Source organism: Anabas testudineus, chromosome 1 (genome assembly GCF_900324465.2).
Source record: "Anabas testudineus chromosome 1, fAnaTes1.2, whole genome shotgun sequence".
Taxonomy (NCBI): domain Eukaryota; kingdom Metazoa; phylum Chordata; class Actinopteri; order Anabantiformes; family Anabantidae; genus Anabas; species Anabas testudineus.
This window is the reverse complement of record NC_046610.1, coordinates 7,141,980-7,162,533: the sequence shown is the minus strand read 5'-3', so window position 1 is coordinate 7,162,533 and position 20,554 is coordinate 7,141,980. Positions and strand designations below refer to the sequence as shown.

Genomic DNA, 20,554 nt, shown 5'->3' with positions numbered 1-20,554 from the left:
ATCTGATGGTGATTTGTAAAGCTTTAAATGTGATTCATTACCATTTTTTGTAATTGAGACAATCAGTCTGCAGCCTCAAGCTGCAACTGCAGATCACAGCCTAACCACGAAAATGTTGGCATTACTTAATGTGAGTTTATGTTTGTGTGCCCATCTATGTCACGTGTGTGTGCGCACGGTGGAAAACCCCTTCCCAGTGTTGCTTGAATGGACTCGCTGTACTGTGACAGCCAGATTCCCAGCTGTTGTGCGGCTGAAGCAAAAACACTACCAGGGTACAGAGACGACCAGCGGAGATGGTCGTAGCTCGAGTTACACGACGGCCTGTTGATCACCTGGTGACTAAAACATTACTTTACTGCAGTCAGATTGCACTAAGTATCATTTTGACACAAACAGACCAACATTGCTGTTTGGTGAATCAGTTGTCATGGTGTAGTAAGCACAGGAAGCTGGACATCCCCTGTTTTTTAAAAAGGAAGTAGGCAGTTGCACTGCAGAACACACAGCAGTGGTATTTATGTGAGTGAACGCACATCCCTTTTTGCTGCATTGTATTCTCGTCAGAGGCACATTTAAAGCAACACTATGTAGGGCACGTAACACAATTAAATATTTCAAATAAAATGGCTAAATAAGCTCCTTCTGAGTTCCCACCCCCAGTTTAGCATTTAAGAGACCTGTAAGGCACTGATAAATGCACTAGTCATAGAACTGTGTAACCACTGAATTTACCAGAATTAAGTTTGACTTACTTAAGAACAAAAGCTTAAAATTAGAAGTGTTGAAACCCACTTCTGAAAATAAAGAGGGTGTCAAAGTTGGTCCATCGCGCTACACTCTAAGCATTCAAATGACACAAAGCACAATCACATGCTGACTTACTCATCACTTAAATAGGGAGGATTATCTGTGTGGTATTGACGTTGAACATTTATTTACATGAGCCTGGCTCAAACTCGTGCCTAAATAACGACTAGTTACAATTTTAGCTTTAAAGGGCAACTTTAGTATCTCATCTAGAAGCCAACCACATGTTCTGTGGCAGAAATACACACAGGCTCTAAAAAGGCCACAGGCTGTCTGCTGGGGTTGTCCCCCTCCGCCAGTGTACACCTACACATTTGTGACAGGGTCTATAAGTGACTGAACTTCCACACACACACACACACACACACATTTAAACGCTCTACCCACTGATCTGAGAGTGGAAAAAAATAGGTCACAAGTCCCCCACCTGAGTGTCTGGGAACATTTCTAAGAAACCAAGAATTAATAAAAAAAAAAAAAAAAAAAGTCAGGTGACAGCGGTAGACGAGTTCCTGTTGGAAACAGGCTTAAAAGCATCAGGATGTAGTGTCATTTACTTAAACGGCGAGGAAAAACCTAAGCTTGACACTTATTCAGACAAATACAGAACGAATAGATGCAGCCTTTAATCTTCTGTGTATCCTAAAAGAATGGGAATTTCCCACATCACATGGGAATTCCCAAAAAAAAAAAAGAGGCAGGCAAGTTTATTTGAAAATGGAATACTATCAACTTGAGAAGAGTATTTTATAGTGTGTTGGTTGAGGTAGGTGGTATTAATGCTGATGTTTTTTTTTTTTTTTTAAGGACGTCAGAGGCTCTGACCATCAAAAAGAGCAGCGGGGCCGATTGTAGCCAGGAAAGAAGGGGAGATTCCCTCTGTGGAAGTGTATGTGATCCTGAAGAGCTCCAGGCAGTTGACAATGAAAAGATCAGCGTTCTGATTACAAGCTACAAGGCAGCTCTGATCCCTTTTAATAATCCTATTGGCACTCACCCCTGTCATTGTCAGACTACAGTGAGCGCCCCATTGTTTTCCCTTCTGCTTTGTCTATGGAGTTTTTACAGATCGTAAATATATTACTAACTGTACAGGGCAGACTCGTGGGACTCTTATCTCCTAACAAAAAAACACAAATTGGAGCCATTTTCATGTTTTATTCAGATCACGGCCTACGGTAGTCTCTCAAAACATGTTTGGTGTTTTTGACGAGTCTACATTTGCGTAGTTTTGTGGGGTATTTGCTTAAATGTGGTAGATCAGATCTTACATCATGGGTGACTGCAAGCGAGCATACTCGACAGTCATTCATACCTGAAATTAATTGAGTCATATCTGCTCCGGTGGCTCTGAAAAACCAACACTTCTTGTTGTCTTCTCTTATATGAAGCACCCTCAGTTCACTCATTCAATCAATTTGAAAGAGTGGTAAATTTTTTTTGCAGTAAAATCCCTTGGCTTTTAAGAAGCAGTCGCTCTTGGAAAAGCCAAGAGGAAGTGGTCACTGTGCTAAATCACTTCCTCTCCCACATTATCCATTTGGCTCAAAACAGAAGATATCAACACTGTTCAATTACAGCACAATGATTTCACATTTCGTTAAACTGACTCAAGACTTAGTTCAAAATAAATTGTCATATGAGAACGTTGGGTTCTGCTCGTCTTTACCTTCATGTCTGGTGTGAAAGTAGGTTTTAGTTTCTCAAACATTATGCATTAAGTTGAACATAATTTATCATTATATGGCAGGAAGAGAAGCTTGGTGGTGATTATTAGCTCACAAAAAGATCATTATGTCTGTTTCATTCAAAACAACTTCTACAATTTACCACAGCTGATGGAAACTGTTGACAGTAGTGTTCAGTAAGAGGTGTGTATTAAGCCATCTAGCATCTAGATAAGCCAAAGCATGACCTCATTTCACACTTGCTTTACTCTGAGGGAATGTACTTGATTTCATAACTGCCTCAAATCAATTTTCCCTACAGTTTCATGTGCATATATGAAATAGTAGTACATGTAAATGTCTTTAGTAGCCCAAGTGGCAGGTGCATTTTTTGTTTAATGTATTTGAAACGAAACCTCGGGATCTACATGACTCAAATTACATTAGTCTTTTAGATTGATTATGACTGTCAATTAGTGGATTTCCCAAAAGGAACCCATCAGAGGGTGTGACTCACCCTGCAACCTTGTAACCTTAAAGCTGCACACATGCCATAGTTTCAGCAGTAGGTATGATGACTAACGTAGGTCCAAATGGTCGAACTGAACTGACTTTGATTGATTTATTTTAAATAAATTTAACTTCGAGTTAACTACATGAAAACATACAAACCTCCCTTTTTTCTGTTCTAGTCCAATATGAAGCCAAAGACTGGAAACTTGCTGAATGGGGGAAAACTAACTTTTTGTAAGCCTGTCTTAATCCAATAGTTTGTACAAAAAAAACAAAATGTATGAAAAGTCACATGCTACAGTTTGAAGATTGCTAAGCAATCAGCCAAGACTCCAGGAGGTTGGATGGGATGCATTTTTACGCTTGTACAGGTCCAATCTGCCGGTTAAAGTAGAAAGTAGGTGACTAGTACACTGCTTTGTTAAATGGTGGGACTTAGAGACAACTATTAAATTGTTTTAGTCCATATAAAATAAATGCAGGCAGAAAATTTGATTAACTTAAATTTGTAAAAGTTCGTCTGAGTGTAAAAAAAAATAGTATCCCTAATGTATTAAGTTTTTCCAATTTACTTTCTGCTAAAAATTAAATAAACTCAAAGTATTTCCTTAGATGTACTAGTGCATCTCAAAAAAAAGTATCAAACATTAAATTCACAAAGTAAAACTCATATTCTAGATTCATTTGATATAAAATGAAATATTTCAAGCCTATGTTTTAATTTTGATAACTATAGAGCTTAGAGCTCAAACGTACGTTTATTATGATGCTCTAAATACTTTAGCATAAGTTATTGCATGGATGTAATATGATATACAGTCAATTACAGTGCAATTCTTTTTCTCCTTGGCCCGAATAAGATGCTTCCGGCATCGTCTCCAGTTTAGGAAATGCTTGATACTAGGTATTTTCCTGAGGAGGTCTGTATGTGGTGACTCATGATGCATTGACTCCAGTTTTCACACCATATAAAGCTCTCCCATGTTCTTCAATGGTTTTTGCTTTGGGCAATCTTAATACAGTTGCAGTCATCGCTGTTGTTTGTGCACATTTTAGTACCATAGTCAACTTTCCATAATATGCTTCTATTCAGCACTGCGAATAGTAAGCCCCTAACTGTGGTTGCATCTACTGAGCTAGACAGATATACACAGTATCTATATATATACAAACAGCAATTAAAACAAAAATGTTTGAAATAATTTACTAGATGTGTAATGAATCTAGAATCAGAGTTTAGCTTTCTAAATCAAACTACTTTTTCCACAATATTCTAATGTTTTGAGATGCATTAGTATGCATAGTTTTAAGTGTCCATATCGTTAACGTTTTCTTCTGCATGTAGGAAATAAGATTTGACAAAAGACACATAATCCTGCCATACTACTGTATTCCATCTTTCAAAAAGAAAGACAAGATTTAATATTACTTAACAATATGTTAAAAGTAGCCAGTTTGGCTTCAGTGTTAATACAATATACACTCTATAACAGACTGATAGTGTGAGTACTGTTCTTTTTCAATTTCATTCTGAAAGTATTCTGATACAAGCCGGCTACAGGTCAAAAAGAAAGAAAACAAAATCTGTAACTGGTACACTTTTACTCAACAGTTTGTTAAACAGAACTTAAAAACCAAAAAAGAACATTGTCAAGTATTACGCCCTCCTCCTCTCTGTGAAATAGGGTGGTGATGGTGGTGGTGATGGGGAATCAGGGAGTGGAGACCAGCTGACCAAGCCCATTCCCTTGTCAATCGTGGATGAGATGCCGTGCTAGGAACGGGAAACGATGGGATAGTAAGCCACAATATCTCAAATACAGCTTTTAATTATTACATTTCTCGTTTTTTAGTAGTTTCCGTTATCTCTTTTTTTTTTTGGAAGGAAACCATCCAGACATAGTAAGCATCTTTTGACTACAGGTAAGCCAATATAAGAAAATAATTTCAGACAATGGCTTTTTCAGTCAAGAGAAATGCCCAACTCAGACTAAAAGCACACAAGCACGCAAGGAAATTTAATCAGATGTAAAGTAGCATTTTGTGATTCTTTTTGTCGTTTCATTTCATTTTTGTTTTAGTTCTACATGTGGATCAGTCCAGACGGGCCTGTGTAGGAACCACACAGCGACAAGAACAAAGCAAGGCAGCGTGGGTGTGATTTGGGCACAGCAGGAAAGAAGTTCTGGGAGGACAACAGTTGGGTAGAGGGGAAATGTGTAGGTTGGTATAGCTGTTAAGGTACTGATTGTGTCCTGACAGTCAGTCACTAACACCTTCAATGTGCAGCAAATGTAGTTTTCTTCAAACTAAAGTTTGACCAGTTGATGGAAAGCCGCTGACGGGTCTGTCGAGCAGAATCCAAGCAAAATCTGAGGAGAAACATAAAATACAGTTTAAAAAGCTGCCCATTCTAGATGAAAGTGAAACAATACTAATATTTGGCAAAACTGCAAATGGGTAATATTCACATACCTTTTGAAATATTCCACCTCCCTCTCAGTTTCATCCATTTCAGTGCTATCCAGGTCGATGTCTTTGGGTAAGAATACATCATCTAAAACAAAATGTAAATGTTCATGTCAGTGGAAAAGGCCATTACATAATCACACTATAAGAACATAGGACCATCAAAGTCTGATAAAGAACTTCCCATACTATCAGCTCAACACAAATAAGGAAAGTACTTTACTAACCCTGCTACTGGCAATACCACAGAAAGCCCATTAGACAAATAAGGAAATAGATGTTGGCAATTCAAACTGTCACTAGTCATTGCAGTTCATATTTCCTCTTATCTAATAAGATTCAAGAGTGGCATCCAAACAGACCTACTTAATATTTCTCTATGTTAAGCACAAGAAATACTTTTAAATATGTGAATGGTATAATACCAACCTATTGAGGTGTTGAGCTTGTCCCCTTTCTTCTTTTTCTTGTTCTTGGTCTTGCCTTTGGGCTGTGGGGACTCTGCAGTTGGAGGTTTACCGTTCTGCTGGGTCTGCTCAACCTGCGGGGCTGGAGGGGGAGATGGGGAAGGGTTTGACACAGGTGGACTTCTATCTTCTTTTATCTGAGTCAGGGGTGGTTGTTGCTGCTGCTGCTGCCTTTTTCCACTGGCACTTCTGTTGTTACTCCTGTCCTCCCTTCTCTGTTCAGTGTTTGGGAGAGGAGCTAGGGCTTCAGCAGGCCTGATTCGTGTTGCTTTGGTGTCTACTGTAGTGGGGGGGGCACTGCCATTAGCTAGTTTTGCTGTCACATCTGAGCTCTTGGGTAACTCTGGAGCTTTCTTTATTGCAACCTCACAAGTGGCCCCCTTAGCAGACTGCTTGGCCTTAACTTTACTGCTAACGTCAAGGTGAGATGGAGATGTGCCATTGTGGAGGGTGGCTGGAGAGTTGGGGATGTTGGTCTCAGTAGAAAATCCCTTATCATTGGTGCATTTTGGGCTGTGCTGTGAATTGTTTCGGGGTGCAGGGTCAAATCTGGGGTCCCTCTGGTCAGGGAGGCGGATGAGTGTTTGAAGCAGCTGTGACTTCCCGTTCTGAAGATTATCTAGGACGTTCTGAGCTGTCTGTTTAAGGGGCTGTGGGTTGTTTTGAGGGGGGGCGGTATTTTCCTTTGCCTTCTCTTTCTTTTTCTTTTTGGCAGCACGATGTTGCTGCAGTTCCTGCAGCCGAAGCAGTTCTTTTTGAAGCGCCGCTTCTTCTTCCTGCCGCTGTCGTCGCTGCTGCTCCTCTAACAGCTGCTGCTCTTCCCTTTCACGGGCCTCTGCCTCCAGACGGGCTTTCTCCTCCATCTGATACACACACAGACACACACGTTTAACATTATGAAAACTTAGACCACAATGCTAGACCTATAAAGTAGCTAGAACTAGAACACCGCATGATGAATGAATGAATAGCAGAGCTGCTTCCTGTTTTGGTGGTTTAGACTGTAGGTTGCTGTTTTACAAAGACCTATGACCATGTTACCTTCTTTTGTTTGTGCCTGGCCCGTTTTGCTGCCTTAGAACTAGAGGCAGGTTTACTGTCAGCACTGTTGATGAACTGCAACAGGTCCTCCACCCGCCTGTGGTCCTCCACCCCTCCATCTCGTTCTATCACTGGCTGCTGCTCCTCACGCTTCGGCTGCTCTTCCTTGCGTTTTGTCAGACGTAAACGCAGCTTCTCCCGCATCTCTGCATAGTTTCGACTGGTAGGAGCAGCTGGGGGCTGGGATTAAAACAGACAATGCAAGCAATAAGGGCGCTAATTTCAGAATACTGTATATACATCTTCAAGAAAAAACAACAACAATAAAACATGCAAATCTGAGGTGCGCGTTCATTTGAGCGAGTAAGAAATCTGTTTCTTACCCCACCATGCCCAAAGAACTCGCAGTAGCAGCAGTCACAGTACTTTCCCTCTTTCTGGTTCGTGGAAGTGGAGGTGGAGGAGCTATGCTCAGAGCAGCTGTCCTCATCCTGACTCTCTTCTCCATCGTATGGCTGGTGGTCGTATGCCCCATTCCCCTCACAGCGATGGCCCTCACAGTCAGGATCACTTAAAAAAAAAAAAAAAAGATATTGTAACCTGGTTCTGACATTTTCCCCCATCATGATCAGCTAAATAAGCTAAATGTCAGCCACTGATTTTATTAATGGTGTCCATTTTTGTAAGCCTATTCAGAGTAGCCCTCTTACCTGCAGACACTAGGTGGAGCACTGACAGGACCATCTGCACAGGAGGTTGGAGGTTCTGCAGGCGGGAGACACAAACTCTGGTGGGATTCCACAAAGTCTGAGGCTGGCGCAGCCATCTTTGGAAAGGGCTGTGATGCCATTGCAGGAAGGTGTGTGGTGGGTGCTGGGGGTAAAGCGGGGCCTGAGAGTGGAGGGAGGGAGGTCAGTCCTGTGGAGCCATTTCTAAGGGTAGCTGGGGTGGGTTGCCTGTGGTCCTCTTTACCTAGATTATGAAATACATCATCTAGAAGAGAAAAATATACACAAGATAACAAAACTGTTTAGCTATTTTTAGGCCCAAAACCAACTATGCTAAAACACATGACAAACTGGTATTGCTACAAGGAAATCCTGTTCCATCCACAGAAACTACAGTGCAAATTCAAGTTTCTGTAAGAGGCAGGACACCTAATGAATAGGAATGAATAGGTGGAAGGTGCCTTGAGTAGACCTGTGTGATATGTGTAATGTGAAAAGAAATCAAATTGCAGTATGACTTTAAACCAGAACTGTGACTGACTATTAAGTTTCTGGTTTCCATAACATTATCTGTTAGTTCTGTATTCTGCTTAGTGTGATATTTCCGTTACTGGCAGTGTTGCCGATATTCAGAGGGCAACCCTTTTTTTAAACTCATTTCGTATTTGCTCAAGGTGGTGCATCATAACGTATTACAGTAATTATGTGTAATTATGTGTTCAGCAATCAGTCATTTGTTCAGCAGTCATATTTTGCCATTCCTTGGCACTTAAATGAATTTCACTTATAGGGCAGATATAAAGAGTTTCCATATTTTGACTGAAAGGTACAGATTGTAATAAATGCCTAAACAATAGTTACAGAGAAGCTGAATAATTATCGTGGTGACGTCTACTGGAAGATTTTAATCAGTAGCAAGTATTGCCCCATCCTTTACCTATGGACAGACAAATTAAATTTTACCAGTCAAAGCAAAACATTGTAATTCATAGGTTTAAGAACCGATTCACACCCAAGTGGCTCATAATGTGATAACAAATATCCCCATAGTCAGTGCAAACCTAGCCACTGCTCCTACCTCCTATATTACCTAAAGAGTTGGGTCTTTTAGATGGTAGGTGGACGGGTGGGTTATTACTTGACTGGACAGTGGTGGCAGTGCAGGACACAGAGGATGTTGAGGCGGAGGTGGCCATCACTACTCGGTTGGTCTCCATGAAGGCATCCTGGAAATTATAGAGACACTTCTTCTTGGCGCTGCTCTTCTTCTGCTCTTTGGCTTCTGAAGAGGAGCACGATGACGACGATGATGAAGATGATGATAATGATGAGGAAGAGGAAGGGGGCAGAGGGGTGGGTAGTGATGGGTGTTCCCCTTGGGGGCTAATTGATGATGTTGGAGGGAGGGGAACATCAGCGAGTGGTGGTCCAAGCATGTCACCTGTTGATTACCAGGTAAACAACATTAAGGGGATTTTAACAGGTTCTGTTTGTTTATTTCTTTTCAGTATTTGTTACTGTTGTGCCCAAGTGGCTCACCTGGCAGTGACTCTGGCAACAGCACAGATGGATTCCAGCTCTTCATCACAGCAGCATCCCACAGGTTCTCAAACTTGAGTGACAGGCACTGCAGCGAGCTGTTCCAGTCACCTGTTCCACCTGCGCCGCCAAAGCAGTTCTGGTAGACGTGCTCTGGTAACGACGGGCTGAACGCTGGCTGCTTGGCTGCTGAGTGGTTTGGGTTTGGGGGTAGGGGCTTTAGAAAAAAGCAAAGAAGTTATTTGCAATTTCATCTCATTCCTTTGGATTAGGAGACATTATGCAGTGCTTTGAACTAGATTTGGTTCAGTCTGGCCCCTTGTGGCATACATTTAAAATGAAAGTGCAAAGTGAAACTAGATACAACTAAACACAGTGTTGTTCCTAGAACCTTTAAAAAAAAAAAACCCCAGTGATAAGGAAATGAATCAATGTTTCCCTTACAGAGACTCTCAAGCTAAACTGTATTTAAAAGAAGTACTCAAAGAGAAAATCATTTCTGTTTAGCCTTACAGCTGTATTAATTCTCACCTTGTTGTGTGTGAGTGGAGGACTAGGGGGGTAGAGTGTGGGGTGCAGTAGGGGCCGTGAAAAGTTGTGTAAGGGTAGGTGGCCGTGGATGTGGGGGTAGAGGTGGAGGGCAGGGTGGGAAGGGGGAGCCTTGCTGTCTGTAAAGAATTGGTGTCCAACAGCAGGGGGAGGCGCAGAGTGGAGCCGACTTGGGGGCAAGCACGTGGCAGGGCCCAAGGTGGAGGAGCTGGGGTCCTGGTTGCACACATGACACTCGCAGGCATGCTGGACCTGTTCTACCTGAAAGCGTTGACACAAACAACATTCACAACATTTAGTCTACTTTTAATCTAGAGTATGTGTTCCTGCCATAAAATTTAATTAAACAGTTCTCTAGTTCTAGCTTTTCCAAATTTTCCATTTCATGCCATTCATTTCATTTTATATTTTTATACATTCTCTACATATTTTTCTGGTTTGGGACAAATCAAGACAAAGACAACTGAAGACATCACCTTGGATTCTTTGGATTTTGGGTTTTTTGACATGTTTTCACTTCTCTGTGAACATCTCTAGGTCAGTACCAAAAAGTTTTGGAGGGGAACTCATTTCAAATTGATTCCCGAACCCACGTCCTTAGTCTCCACTGATATGAAAATGTATCGTGTTTGCTGTGATTCTTTTTAACTCTAAGAATTACAGTAAGACGCTGATAATAAGCGTCAAACAGTTGACTCACCACACTACCCGAAAATTATAGCAAAGGAAGTGTGGTCAATACCTGTTGGTGGTTGTAAGAGGACAGAAGACTGTTGGTCTTTCCTGTGGAATTGTCTTCCTGCTGCCCAGGGGGCTCCCCACCAACCTCACCATCAGCTTCTTCCTCATCACCCTCTGATGAACTGCTGCTGCTGGTAATGTGAGGAGACTGAGACATACAATTGTAAAACAAAGAGTGAATTAGAAAATGGATGAGGAGCAGTACACAAAATATTTCCCGAACTAATGGTAACCCACTCATAATGAATATTGCTTTCATCATCCAGAAACTTGGGGGGGGAAATTCACAACTAATCTTGGGCATTTCCTTGAAATAAGACACCACAGTACAGAACTCACCCCTGCCTTCAGTGCCACGTTTCCCCCTTCCCCTTTGATGTCACTGTGGAGGCCGTTTACAGCAGTGGTCACAACACGGCTCTCCTCATAACCAGTAACAGGGTAGATGTCCCCAAACTTACTGGACAATGGAGGCACTTCGTCATCATCACTAATACTGGAAAAAGAAAAAAGAAAGGAAATGAGTAAACATTTAGTACGTAATGCTAAACTGTGCCTTTTACAGAAACAGTTTACACTGACAATGGCTGGCTGACTTACAAAGTGTTGGTATCGCCTTCAGGTAGAACGAGTCTAGGATGTTGCTGAATGGTAATGGGAGAACTAGAGTTGGAGCCAGACGCTGAACTGCCAGAGGAAAGGCTGGGGGGGTGCACCTCTGCTAGGTAATCCCGGGTAGGTTCCCCTTGCAAAGGTAGCTTGATGTGGAGGTCCTCAGCAATGGGAGAGTCCATGATTCCACATGTCAGGATGTGCGAGAGGCTACAGTCATCACATGTACACCTGTTTGACAGAAAGAAATGTTGTCAATTTATATTGATTTATATGTAATTAACTTCAATCTATTCTTTTTTCAACAAATTGCAATGTCGAACACACCCAATTATTAATGTCACACTTACTCAATAGGCGAATCAATAAAAAGAAATACGCACAAGAGAAAGTCCTTTCTGCCCAAATATCAAGACGGCACAAACATTTATGCTAGTTCATGTTATGACTTGCTTAATTCTCGCACTATACAAGTGATTTAGCTCAAACCTATGTCTTTTAGTTCACACCATAAACAAACTGCTCTACAATTCCTTTGCAACTGGACCAAAACCACTCCTAAAGGTGTTCGCGGGATGGGGCTGTCCTGGTCTATACCAGAGTATGACTGTTAAGATCTGCTCCCACAAATCAAACCTGATTCACCCTCACAGAACATCATAAAATTCACTACCCTCAAATATACTATACTGGATCTGAGTTGATCTTAAACCAGGAAATGACAACGGATAATTCTCACAATTCACCTTCTTCGATAATTGCAGTTTGGACAGTCTGGAATACTCAGACGAGACGAGAGCATCCTCATAGTGTCTGTGAAGTTGTTATCGCCACTTGGGGACTTCTTACTGTTTGGTAACTACAAAGAGAAGAAAGTGAAAAACTGCTCTGGAGAAGGAAAGTACATTTAGATCTGCCACAGAGGCTTCATATTCTTGCAGTGTACCTGTTCTTCTATAAATCTCCTCTGCTTAAAGAACTCCCAGTCCTCCTTCAGCATCCGCTGTTTAGTCTTCAGAGTCTGAAAAACATACAGATAGTGAGAGGAAGCTCTACCTGAAAAGCAAAGTAGAACGCAGAAAGCAAAGTTGGGTTATGTATAACTTAAAATTTTACATTTTTGCTAATCAAGGACTTGTGTGGCTCCGTTCTTTGGTTGATGAGACTCTGACCCTCCACCTTAAAAAGTAGCTAGAAAAGAAACACCTCATTACACCTTTGATTGCTGCATCTTCACTAAGTACCATCTTTTTATAAAAGTAACTTTACTTTCTATATCAAAGCATTTATGTGTCATTTTTTTTTTTAATATGGATACCTGTTCGTCCACATAATCGTCAATTCTCTTCTCGCACTCCTGCCACTGCGCAGCCACTGAGGCCATCTCCTGCTGTAGCTGCTGGTAGCTCTCTAACAAGGTCCTATACATGTCTTCACTGTATGAATCATGGGAGGCTGTGCCATGTCTGAAAAGTAGAAATTAAGAATAATCAAGTAAAGTAAAAATTAAGTGGCATCAGAAACAAAGCACATTAGTTTTAACTACAACCAGCTGTACTCAGTCAATGATGAATGACTAACTTACTTTATTTAACCAAAAAACATTTCTTACTTTAGCTGTGCAACCAGTGCAGGTAAACTGCTGTGCAAGATTGGTTCAGAGAACACCAGATTCTCAAAAAGGTGCTTGTTGTGCAGCTCCCATGTCACCTGGAATTTCTGGAGGTGCTCATTCTCCTAAAGGAGGAAGATTTGTATATGTCAAAAAATAGTATGGTTGTAATATGTGCGTTATTTTCAGCCTCGAGAGTAGAAAACATATTGTCATTGTCACCTGAAGGACAGATAAATCAGTGTCTCTGGCTACACAAAACTGACCAGGGTGAGTAGGAAGCTGCTGATGGTGTGTGCAGCTTGACATAGGGCGCTGTACTCCTCCAGCAGCAGGGAGATGAACTGGTGGGCCTGAGGAGGACCCTGAGCAGCAGTCATGGTCCCCACTGGTCCTGCAGTCTTGGAGCCTGCAGAGAGGTGCTTCAGTAACCGCACCTTCATTTCCAAGACATATTCACGAGCCTGCTGCTCCAAACGTTGATACAGCTGATAGGGATCCTTCTCACAGAGTCTACAAAAATGAAAATAAAACAATCAGTGAAAACCAGTAGAAACTGTGATAAATGACAATCAGATCAAAACCTGTCTGAAGCTCAAATACGGACAAATCAGATCAATGGAATATCAAACCATTATTGATGATAGACATTTGCTCAGTTCAAGAATTTCGTGGGCTAGTTTTAAAACAGACTTCAAATTTTAAAACCACCTCTCCATTGCTCATTAAATAATTAAATAATGAACCATGTAGTGAAGATATATTCTTAGCTATACTTTAGTATTAGAAAATTAGCTTTTCTAGAGATTCTTATTCGTGTCTAGTTTTGTATTATTGTTTAGTTTACCCAGTGGAAAAACATTTTGTACTCGCTCTAGCTATATTTCTCTGCATGTATCACAGTTTCAGCTCATATTACTTCATGTGTGGTTCTGGCTATGTTGCTTCTGATAAACAACTCAACCTCTTTCACATGAACAGACCTATATCCAAACAGGGAAAACTAGGCTTCACCGAACCAGTTGGTAATGATACTGGTTAACCAGGAAGGACAATACTGGGCTCAGAGAGAGAGACAACCTAAGTTGAGCACATGCTTTGTAATACAAGTCCCAGGTAGTCTCTCCTTTATCTTTCATTGGTCTGCAGTTAAAAATTTTGTCTCAGTAACTCGTCATAGCTCGACATACTGTTTCAACAGAAAACGCATCATAATAAGAAAGTTAAAATGCCATTTTATGGGGCTGACCAATTACAATGAAGAAGGCACAGGTTTCAGTTTGTTGACATCATTGCTTTGAAAGGCTTTCAAGCCTCTGGTTGTTTCCAGGATTCATTTGAAGTTAAATAGAGACCCCTAGTGGACACATATGTTAAAAGAGATAAGCAAGGCAGAAAGAAGTGAAGTGAAGCTGCATTTGTTGCTATACCTGTCTACCAGATCCTTCATACCCTCCTTGTCTCTCTCTAGAGGCTGGTCATGGTCATCAGCTAATGGTGTTCCTGTCTGACGGTAGATGCAGCGCACCAGGTAGCGAACTTCTGACCAGTGGTTCTGCAGCTGCTGTGACTCCCTCTCCGACTCAGCAGAGCTCTCCCTATAATGTAAAAGCATTAATTCATTAATATTCACTGACAAAGATTAAACATACTACACTGAATGTAAATTAACTTCAGGGCTAGTCAATCTTAACTGACCGTCTCTCATTGCAGACTTCACAGCTGCACACTGTATCAGCAGGCATTGGTGTGGTGAGGTCTGGAGCAGGGAGCATGGGTAGTGTAGGCGCAGCAGTGGTCAGTCTGTCCCCTGAGGGTATTTCCTGGCCCAGGTTTCCATTAGCCACAGGCATGTGCAAAAGGAAGTCCTGGTTCTATGGGATTTATTCAAAATAGCAGACCAAGATACAAAACCTTTAGTTTCCTCAAGATACAACTGAGAAAAGCTTTAAAGAAGAATAATAAATACTGATAATGTCATCATGTTTTTATGTCTAAAGACCAAATGAGTGCATTGCAGAAAATCATGTAACTAGCACACTTTCCGCTTTTCTGCAGGAAGGTACAGAAAGCCCAAATATAACATTATGTCAGTGTGGAATGACTGTATAGATAGTTTAGTACAGTATTTTATTTTTATTATTTCAACTGATAACCTTGCCTAAAGCGACAGTCTATGCCAACTTGCCAACAAAGAAACAGCAGAAATGCATAGGACGCATGTTATTCTGCGTATTACTATATAAATCAGCAATTCACATACACTGCCCATTCAAAAGAAATTCACCACCTGGATTAACCTAAGCAAATAGGTAGGGGCCTCGCATTGAATAATTACTGCATGGATAATTCTTTCAGCTGGCAACAAGATATTTAACCCAGCTAATGCAGTAAATAGCTTCTCATTACTTAAACAACCATGTTGTCCTGTGCTTGTGGAAAAGATGTTAATCTGTTCAGAAGGGTCAAATTATTGTCATGCATCAATCAAAGAAAACATCTAAGGAGATTGTTGAAACTAATAAAACTTGTTGGTTAAGAACTGTCCAATAGAAGAAGGTCATGTGGTCTGTTGACTCTGCCATCATCAATACAAGATCTCTGTGAAAAATCTCTGATCTTGCAACTCTGGATGGGAATAAATCTTGTGACATTGTATAAGCTTATCAAAATGTTGCAACGGTGAACGCGTGCCATTATCAAAGCTAAAGGATGTCCAACAAAATATTAGAGTGTGATTTTTTTTTTTGGACAGGCAGTGTATAAACAGCAACTACAAGGCTGGAAAAGAAGGTATGTTGTTAAATGACAACATCAGTGAAGCACCACACAATAGTCATGTATTCATATATTAAGAAGAACATGGGGCAGGCAAGACTTAGACATTATTTGCCTGAGATATAACCAAACTGCAGCAAGCGCCCGCCTCAAAGTTTTAGTTAGCAGGGTTAGCAGTGAGCAACGTTGGTAACCTCAGTGACTCAATGACATGAGTCTTAATGGTTTCTGACCTAATTGTTGCTAGGATACCTGACCTCAACTATAATTATAGGCAAAATATTGGTTAATTCAAACTTTAAGCATCCACTTCACAGTAAAAGCTTACAGAGAGGTTTGGTCTTGTTTACTACAGGGCTTGATATTGTGAATGGCCATAGTACCTACCCTGCTGCGAGGATGCAGTAGAAGAAATCATTCAGGAGGAAACCAAACCCAAGCTCAACAGCCAATGTACCCCCACTAAAAATTAATAAACACAAACCAACCCCTGATACCTGCTAAGGCTTCCACCTAATCTACACCAGAAATGGGAAAACAACTTGTAATAAAAAAGGAAATACAGAATAGTAAGTATGTCAAATCAAAAATTAACAGCCAATACTAGAGATGACCTGATTGAGTTTTTGATACAGCGGAGTCTGACGATAAGGGGAAGAAGAGGGGCTAGATGGTCTCAATCTTAAAGTTTACAAGATATCAACTAATATTAATCAATTTAGGTGTTTGATGAAATGTTCATACTACGGTCAATTCTTGTAGAATTAGTTGCACATATGGTTAACAGGCATTGTGGATGGAACACCTTGGTAGTCGAATGCTTACAGTGCATGCTGCGTAAACACTGCATCCTTGGTTCAAGTCTGGTTGTGGAAGGCAAAAATGTAAAAAAAAAATATTTTAAAAAACAAACAAATAAGCAGGTATAACCCGTTATCTGTGAGTTTGTGAGCAGCTCATCACTGAGAGGAGCATTCCACAAGACAAGTAGATAGCTGCAGGTTGATAACTATGGCAGTATGGTTTGTTGTATTTATTTAATTCAGAGTCTTACAATATGTCCACATTGGCACCTGAAGCAATACCTAGGAGTGGCTCTGGGCATCACTATTTAATAACCTTATTACAACTAATAACCGGATCCTCACAAACCCAGAGCAGAGGATGAAAGGTGACTTTGTATTCCACTGGGGGAAAAAATAGTTTGTTGAATCACAAGATGTTTTCTTTGCTAAATTTGTGCTTACAAAGACTTACAAGCTGAGTGTATAGCATGGATGGTTCAATATAAAAAGGCTCTTTACGTGAGAATGGATTAGGGTTAGATGTTGCATAGATATATCCAACACAATCTTTATCTATGCATCTATAATTTATTATATTGAAAGCATTTGATCCACTGTAATGTTCCTTGTTCTGTGAACTTGACAGAATTTGCATATTTCACCTAGATACTATTATCTAGCCTTAGTTCAAAGTGAAACCGAGTTGAAAAACGAAATGACAGGATGTCTATTATTACATCCTTTGTACAGCAGCTGCTGATGATGATGATTGCTGCATCTGTTTTAGCATTTCTGGCACAGAACAGAGGCTACACCATACACTGAAAGAATGACTATAGCTTTGTGAGTTACACTGCAGATAGTGTGGCATAAATGCTGACACAGATAAGGTTTAGAAATGGTAGAATTATGCCTAGTACCATAGTTTCATAACTTTAAATCCTACTTTAAAGCTCATTAAAGTCAGGTGACTTACCCCCAAAGACTGCTCCAGAGCAGTGTGCCGGTCCTCTTTCTCTACTGTGCGCCTGCAGTCAGAACACACCCACAGAGGCAGCTGAAGGGCACTGGGTGTCTTAGCGGGCTGTGCCATACCGCTTTGGCTTGCGATCCCTGCCTCTGAAGGCACGTTACTGTCTTTACGTTCACATCGGCATAAAAGGCAGCGATCACCGGCCGTGTAGGGTGCCCGCTGGTTTAAGCCAAACGTGAAAGGGGTCTTAGAGGAAGTAAAGACAGAAATATATACCATAAGTCCCATAACCACTTTCTGACTTGCATGAAGTTCTGTGTTACTGTTGTACAAAGTTTTTGCACATAAAATGCACATAAAAAGCTGTATCAAAATATAATTTTAGTTTTTCAAACTATGTTAATCACTAAAGACTGCCAAGCTAAATGGTATTAAATTTATTTTTAAAAAAAAGAGAACTTATTTTGTCTACACTGGCTCTGTGACTGATCAGCATCTCCTATATATTAAGCATTGTCACACTCCAATCTTTAGGAAAACGCTGCACTCTGGGTACACCAGCTGTCTAAACCACCCAGCTGCACACATTCAAACATTGAAACCTTATTTTTCTTAATGCACAGCCCTGTCAGTAAGTGAACCACAGAGTGACACAAACACATAATTGGCAGACAGAGGTTTCCATTAACAATATCCAAATTGAAAGTGTGTCAGTAAGCAATATGGCTTTTTAAAAGAAGGGTAGGTTATAGGTAGTAGCAGTCCCACAAAAGATTTAAAATCTGTGGGTGCTATGGGTTACACCGCAGTCACCCACTCTCAGCATCACCCATTCCAACAGAAGTGGTATATTCTGATTAAACTGTTAATACACTAAAAAGCACAGATGAGTATGCTGAGTAAAAGTAAGACTAAAAGTAATTTTAGAAAGCTACCCAGGTCAGGTGGGCCATAATAATGGTTTATAGTTTGATTTAATTAAACACAATGGTGTCATAATACAAAACAAAAAAGTAGTATTTGACAATGTTGCAATAATTTCTACTTTTAATTATTGTAATTTCTTACCAATATAACAGAAGCATTGTTTATAAGATAACAAAACAAAAACACAAACATTTGGTGTAGTGGCTGTCACTGCTGTATGTGTTCCAGATGTATAATATGCATACAAACATTTGGCCATCAGAATTGAATCTACTTCATATCTGTGACAACAGTGTCCCTGTATATTTTAATTTTAGAAAGAAAAAGTAATAACATTTATTTAAAACAAATTCTAATATCTTTTGTCTGCTTCTTCTGGTGCACCTAGTGTTCGGGCATCAAGATGTGTTGCCAACAGCATTGGCAAAAAGGACAAGACTGGGGAAAAAGAAAATCTGACGATGGCTTTTCATGACCATCTTAGACACCGGATGTAAATTTACCTGAAGAACTCCGGAGAAGTCAGCGTTCACTGGTCCTTCTGTAAACTGTGGTGTAACACTGTTGTTCACTTTGACCTAATGGATACAAACAATTCAGATTAGATACACTTCTGGGCTTCATTAATTACACTTATTAAATATTAAAACAGTCTATAAGAGAAAACCATCTTAGATTGATGATTTAGTATGATATGTATTGCGACTTGGTAAGTGGGTGAGTGATCACATAAAGTAGCAACACACACTCTCGCTCACTCTCAAGCCCTGCTTGGCGATTAATAGTTCTATAAGCTTTGAGCCTCAAAGATTGGTATTATAAGTAATAATATATAAGTATTGATATTCCATTAATATTACTGACTATACACATACATACATGTGGTTAGGTTTAGGCCTACCTATAAACACATTAAAAATAAACAGAAAAGACACGTTTCACTTTCATGAAGAATTCTGTAACCTTAAAATTCGTCAACTTACTTCTCAACTGTTATTTATGAGTTGAATTATTAAACACAAGTCAGCTGCAAAGAAACAGACTAGCTGACATCTTAAATTGTCGATATTGTTTAAGTGTATAACTTGTAAAAGTTGAATAACTTAAGCTAGCCCGATCCATTATCTTACATTCTGGAAACATAGCTTCTAAACTCTTTAAATCTTTATATTTTAGTAAACCTGGAAGGTCAGCTTATACAAATACATCGAGGCCCAACGTAGCTGAAGTTGTTAGTATCCTTAACTGTTAGCATTAGCTAGCATTAATGTTTATCTGTTTCACAGACCTACTATGTTGAACCCTATGGTACTAACGAATAATCTTGGCTTGGCCTGTGTAATCTCCATCCACATGGACTGTATTAGCTCAAAATAATGCTTCGTGGTGTTTAAGTTGTTGTCTATTTCCCTAAGATATCTCGACTTAGCTAACGATAGCAGTCAGAGCGTTCAAACAAGACCTAGGTAACATTAGCCTAATGTTTACGGCAGTTTGTTAGCGTTACACCGCAGTTAAACTACACTGTTAGCTAACTCGTGTGGCTTGGTATCTGTCACGCCATTCCACAAAGCATTAACAACCAGCATTAGTGACAATTAAGCCACTTAATATCTAGTGAACGTTACATAGGTTAACTTCAGTTAGCTAGCTACATTCTCCGCTCCAGTGTCGGGCCCAAATCAGATTTGAGTCGCTGATAACACTGCTAGCTGCTCGCCCCCGTTTTGACACCCATGGCTAACACTGTGTGACACTGTTACCTCTCCGTTTATGCCCGTAATGGACCCCATATTCCCGGTGCCTGTAGTCCCCGGTGTTAAAAAGCTGACGACAGAAGCAGGTGTTGCTGTTCCTGCACAGCCTAGGGCCGAGGCAACCCCGGCCTTGCCACCGCTGGTATTGCAGACAGCACTGCAGCTACTGCCACCGCCCCGCTTGTTCTTCCTGCGTTTAGCCCCTCGTTTAGCATCGGTTGGACTCATTTTTTCCACAAAAGAAGCGAGACAACTTGCCGTCCAGACTTGGCAGGGTCTCAAGTGGAATGCCTGGTTCAATCACTTGGGTATAGATCCGGGATAACAATTTAAAGACTCCCAAAACGACAGACACTCAGTTCCATCAAAGTGCAACCCGACTTCATAGATTCCAATATGGCCTCTGGCTGCCTCAGCTAGGCTTCGGCTTGCGTTGAGACGTAACCGTGCGTCCCTCAACCGGGGCTTATGGGAAATGGAGTTTGTTGTTGAAGTTGAAGTTGTGCTAACAGCTAACAAGATGTAACTGTTTCAAACACTAATGTTAAAGCTGAATAAGTATATTCGTCTGTTTTTGTTGTGTTTT

General features: G+C 40.6%; 1 protein-coding gene across 3 annotated transcripts; it reads right to left on the bottom strand.

The window, feature by feature from the left end:
- Positions 1–4,363: 4,363 nt before the first annotated feature.
- Positions 4,364–20,387, bottom strand: fam193a (family with sequence similarity 193 member A). 3 transcript variants are annotated; one of them, XM_026360243.1, is made up of 24 exons: positions 19,975–20,387; positions 18,715–18,789; positions 17,288–17,530; positions 14,447–14,622; positions 14,179–14,346; positions 13,015–13,261; positions 12,749–12,873; positions 12,455–12,602; positions 12,253–12,327; positions 12,083–12,157; positions 11,883–11,995; positions 11,125–11,367; positions 10,864–11,020; positions 10,526–10,672; positions 9,766–10,044; positions 9,235–9,451; positions 8,786–9,136; positions 7,678–7,960; positions 7,351–7,537; positions 6,968–7,207; positions 5,889–6,789; positions 5,466–5,547; positions 5,267–5,362; positions 4,364–4,764 (listed from the first exon to the last, which is right to left on the bottom strand). In XM_026360243.1, exons 1-23 carry the CDS (start codon positions 20,194–20,196, stop codon positions 5,269–5,271), a joined length of 4,848 nt encoding a protein of 1,615 aa, XP_026216028.1. In that variant the 5' UTR covers positions 20,197–20,387; the 3' UTR covers positions 4,364–4,764; positions 5,267–5,268. The 3 variants fall into 3 exon arrangements, with proteins under 3 accessions (XP_026216028.1, XP_026216027.1, XP_026216029.1); XM_026360242.1 differs by having other exon boundaries at positions 4,364–5,362; XM_026360244.1 differs by having other exon boundaries at positions 4,364–5,362; positions 8,834–9,136.
- Between the last annotated feature and the right edge of the window lie 167 nt (positions 20,388–20,554).

Bases quoted from the DNA above. Each gene is read 5' to 3' on its own strand.
- fam193a (XM_026360242.1), bottom strand. From the start codon at position 20,196: ATGAGTCCAACCGATGCTAAACGAGGGGCTAAACGCAGGAAGAACAAG. The intron at 12,158-12,252 runs GTAAAATTTTAA...TATGTTTTTCAG, and splicing joins AGTCCTTGATTAGCAAAAAT to ACTCTGAAGACTAAACAGCG. The intron at 11,368-11,882 runs GTGAATTGTGAG...TCTGTCAAACAG, and splicing joins AACTGCAATTATCGAAGAAG to GTGTACATGTGATGACTGTA.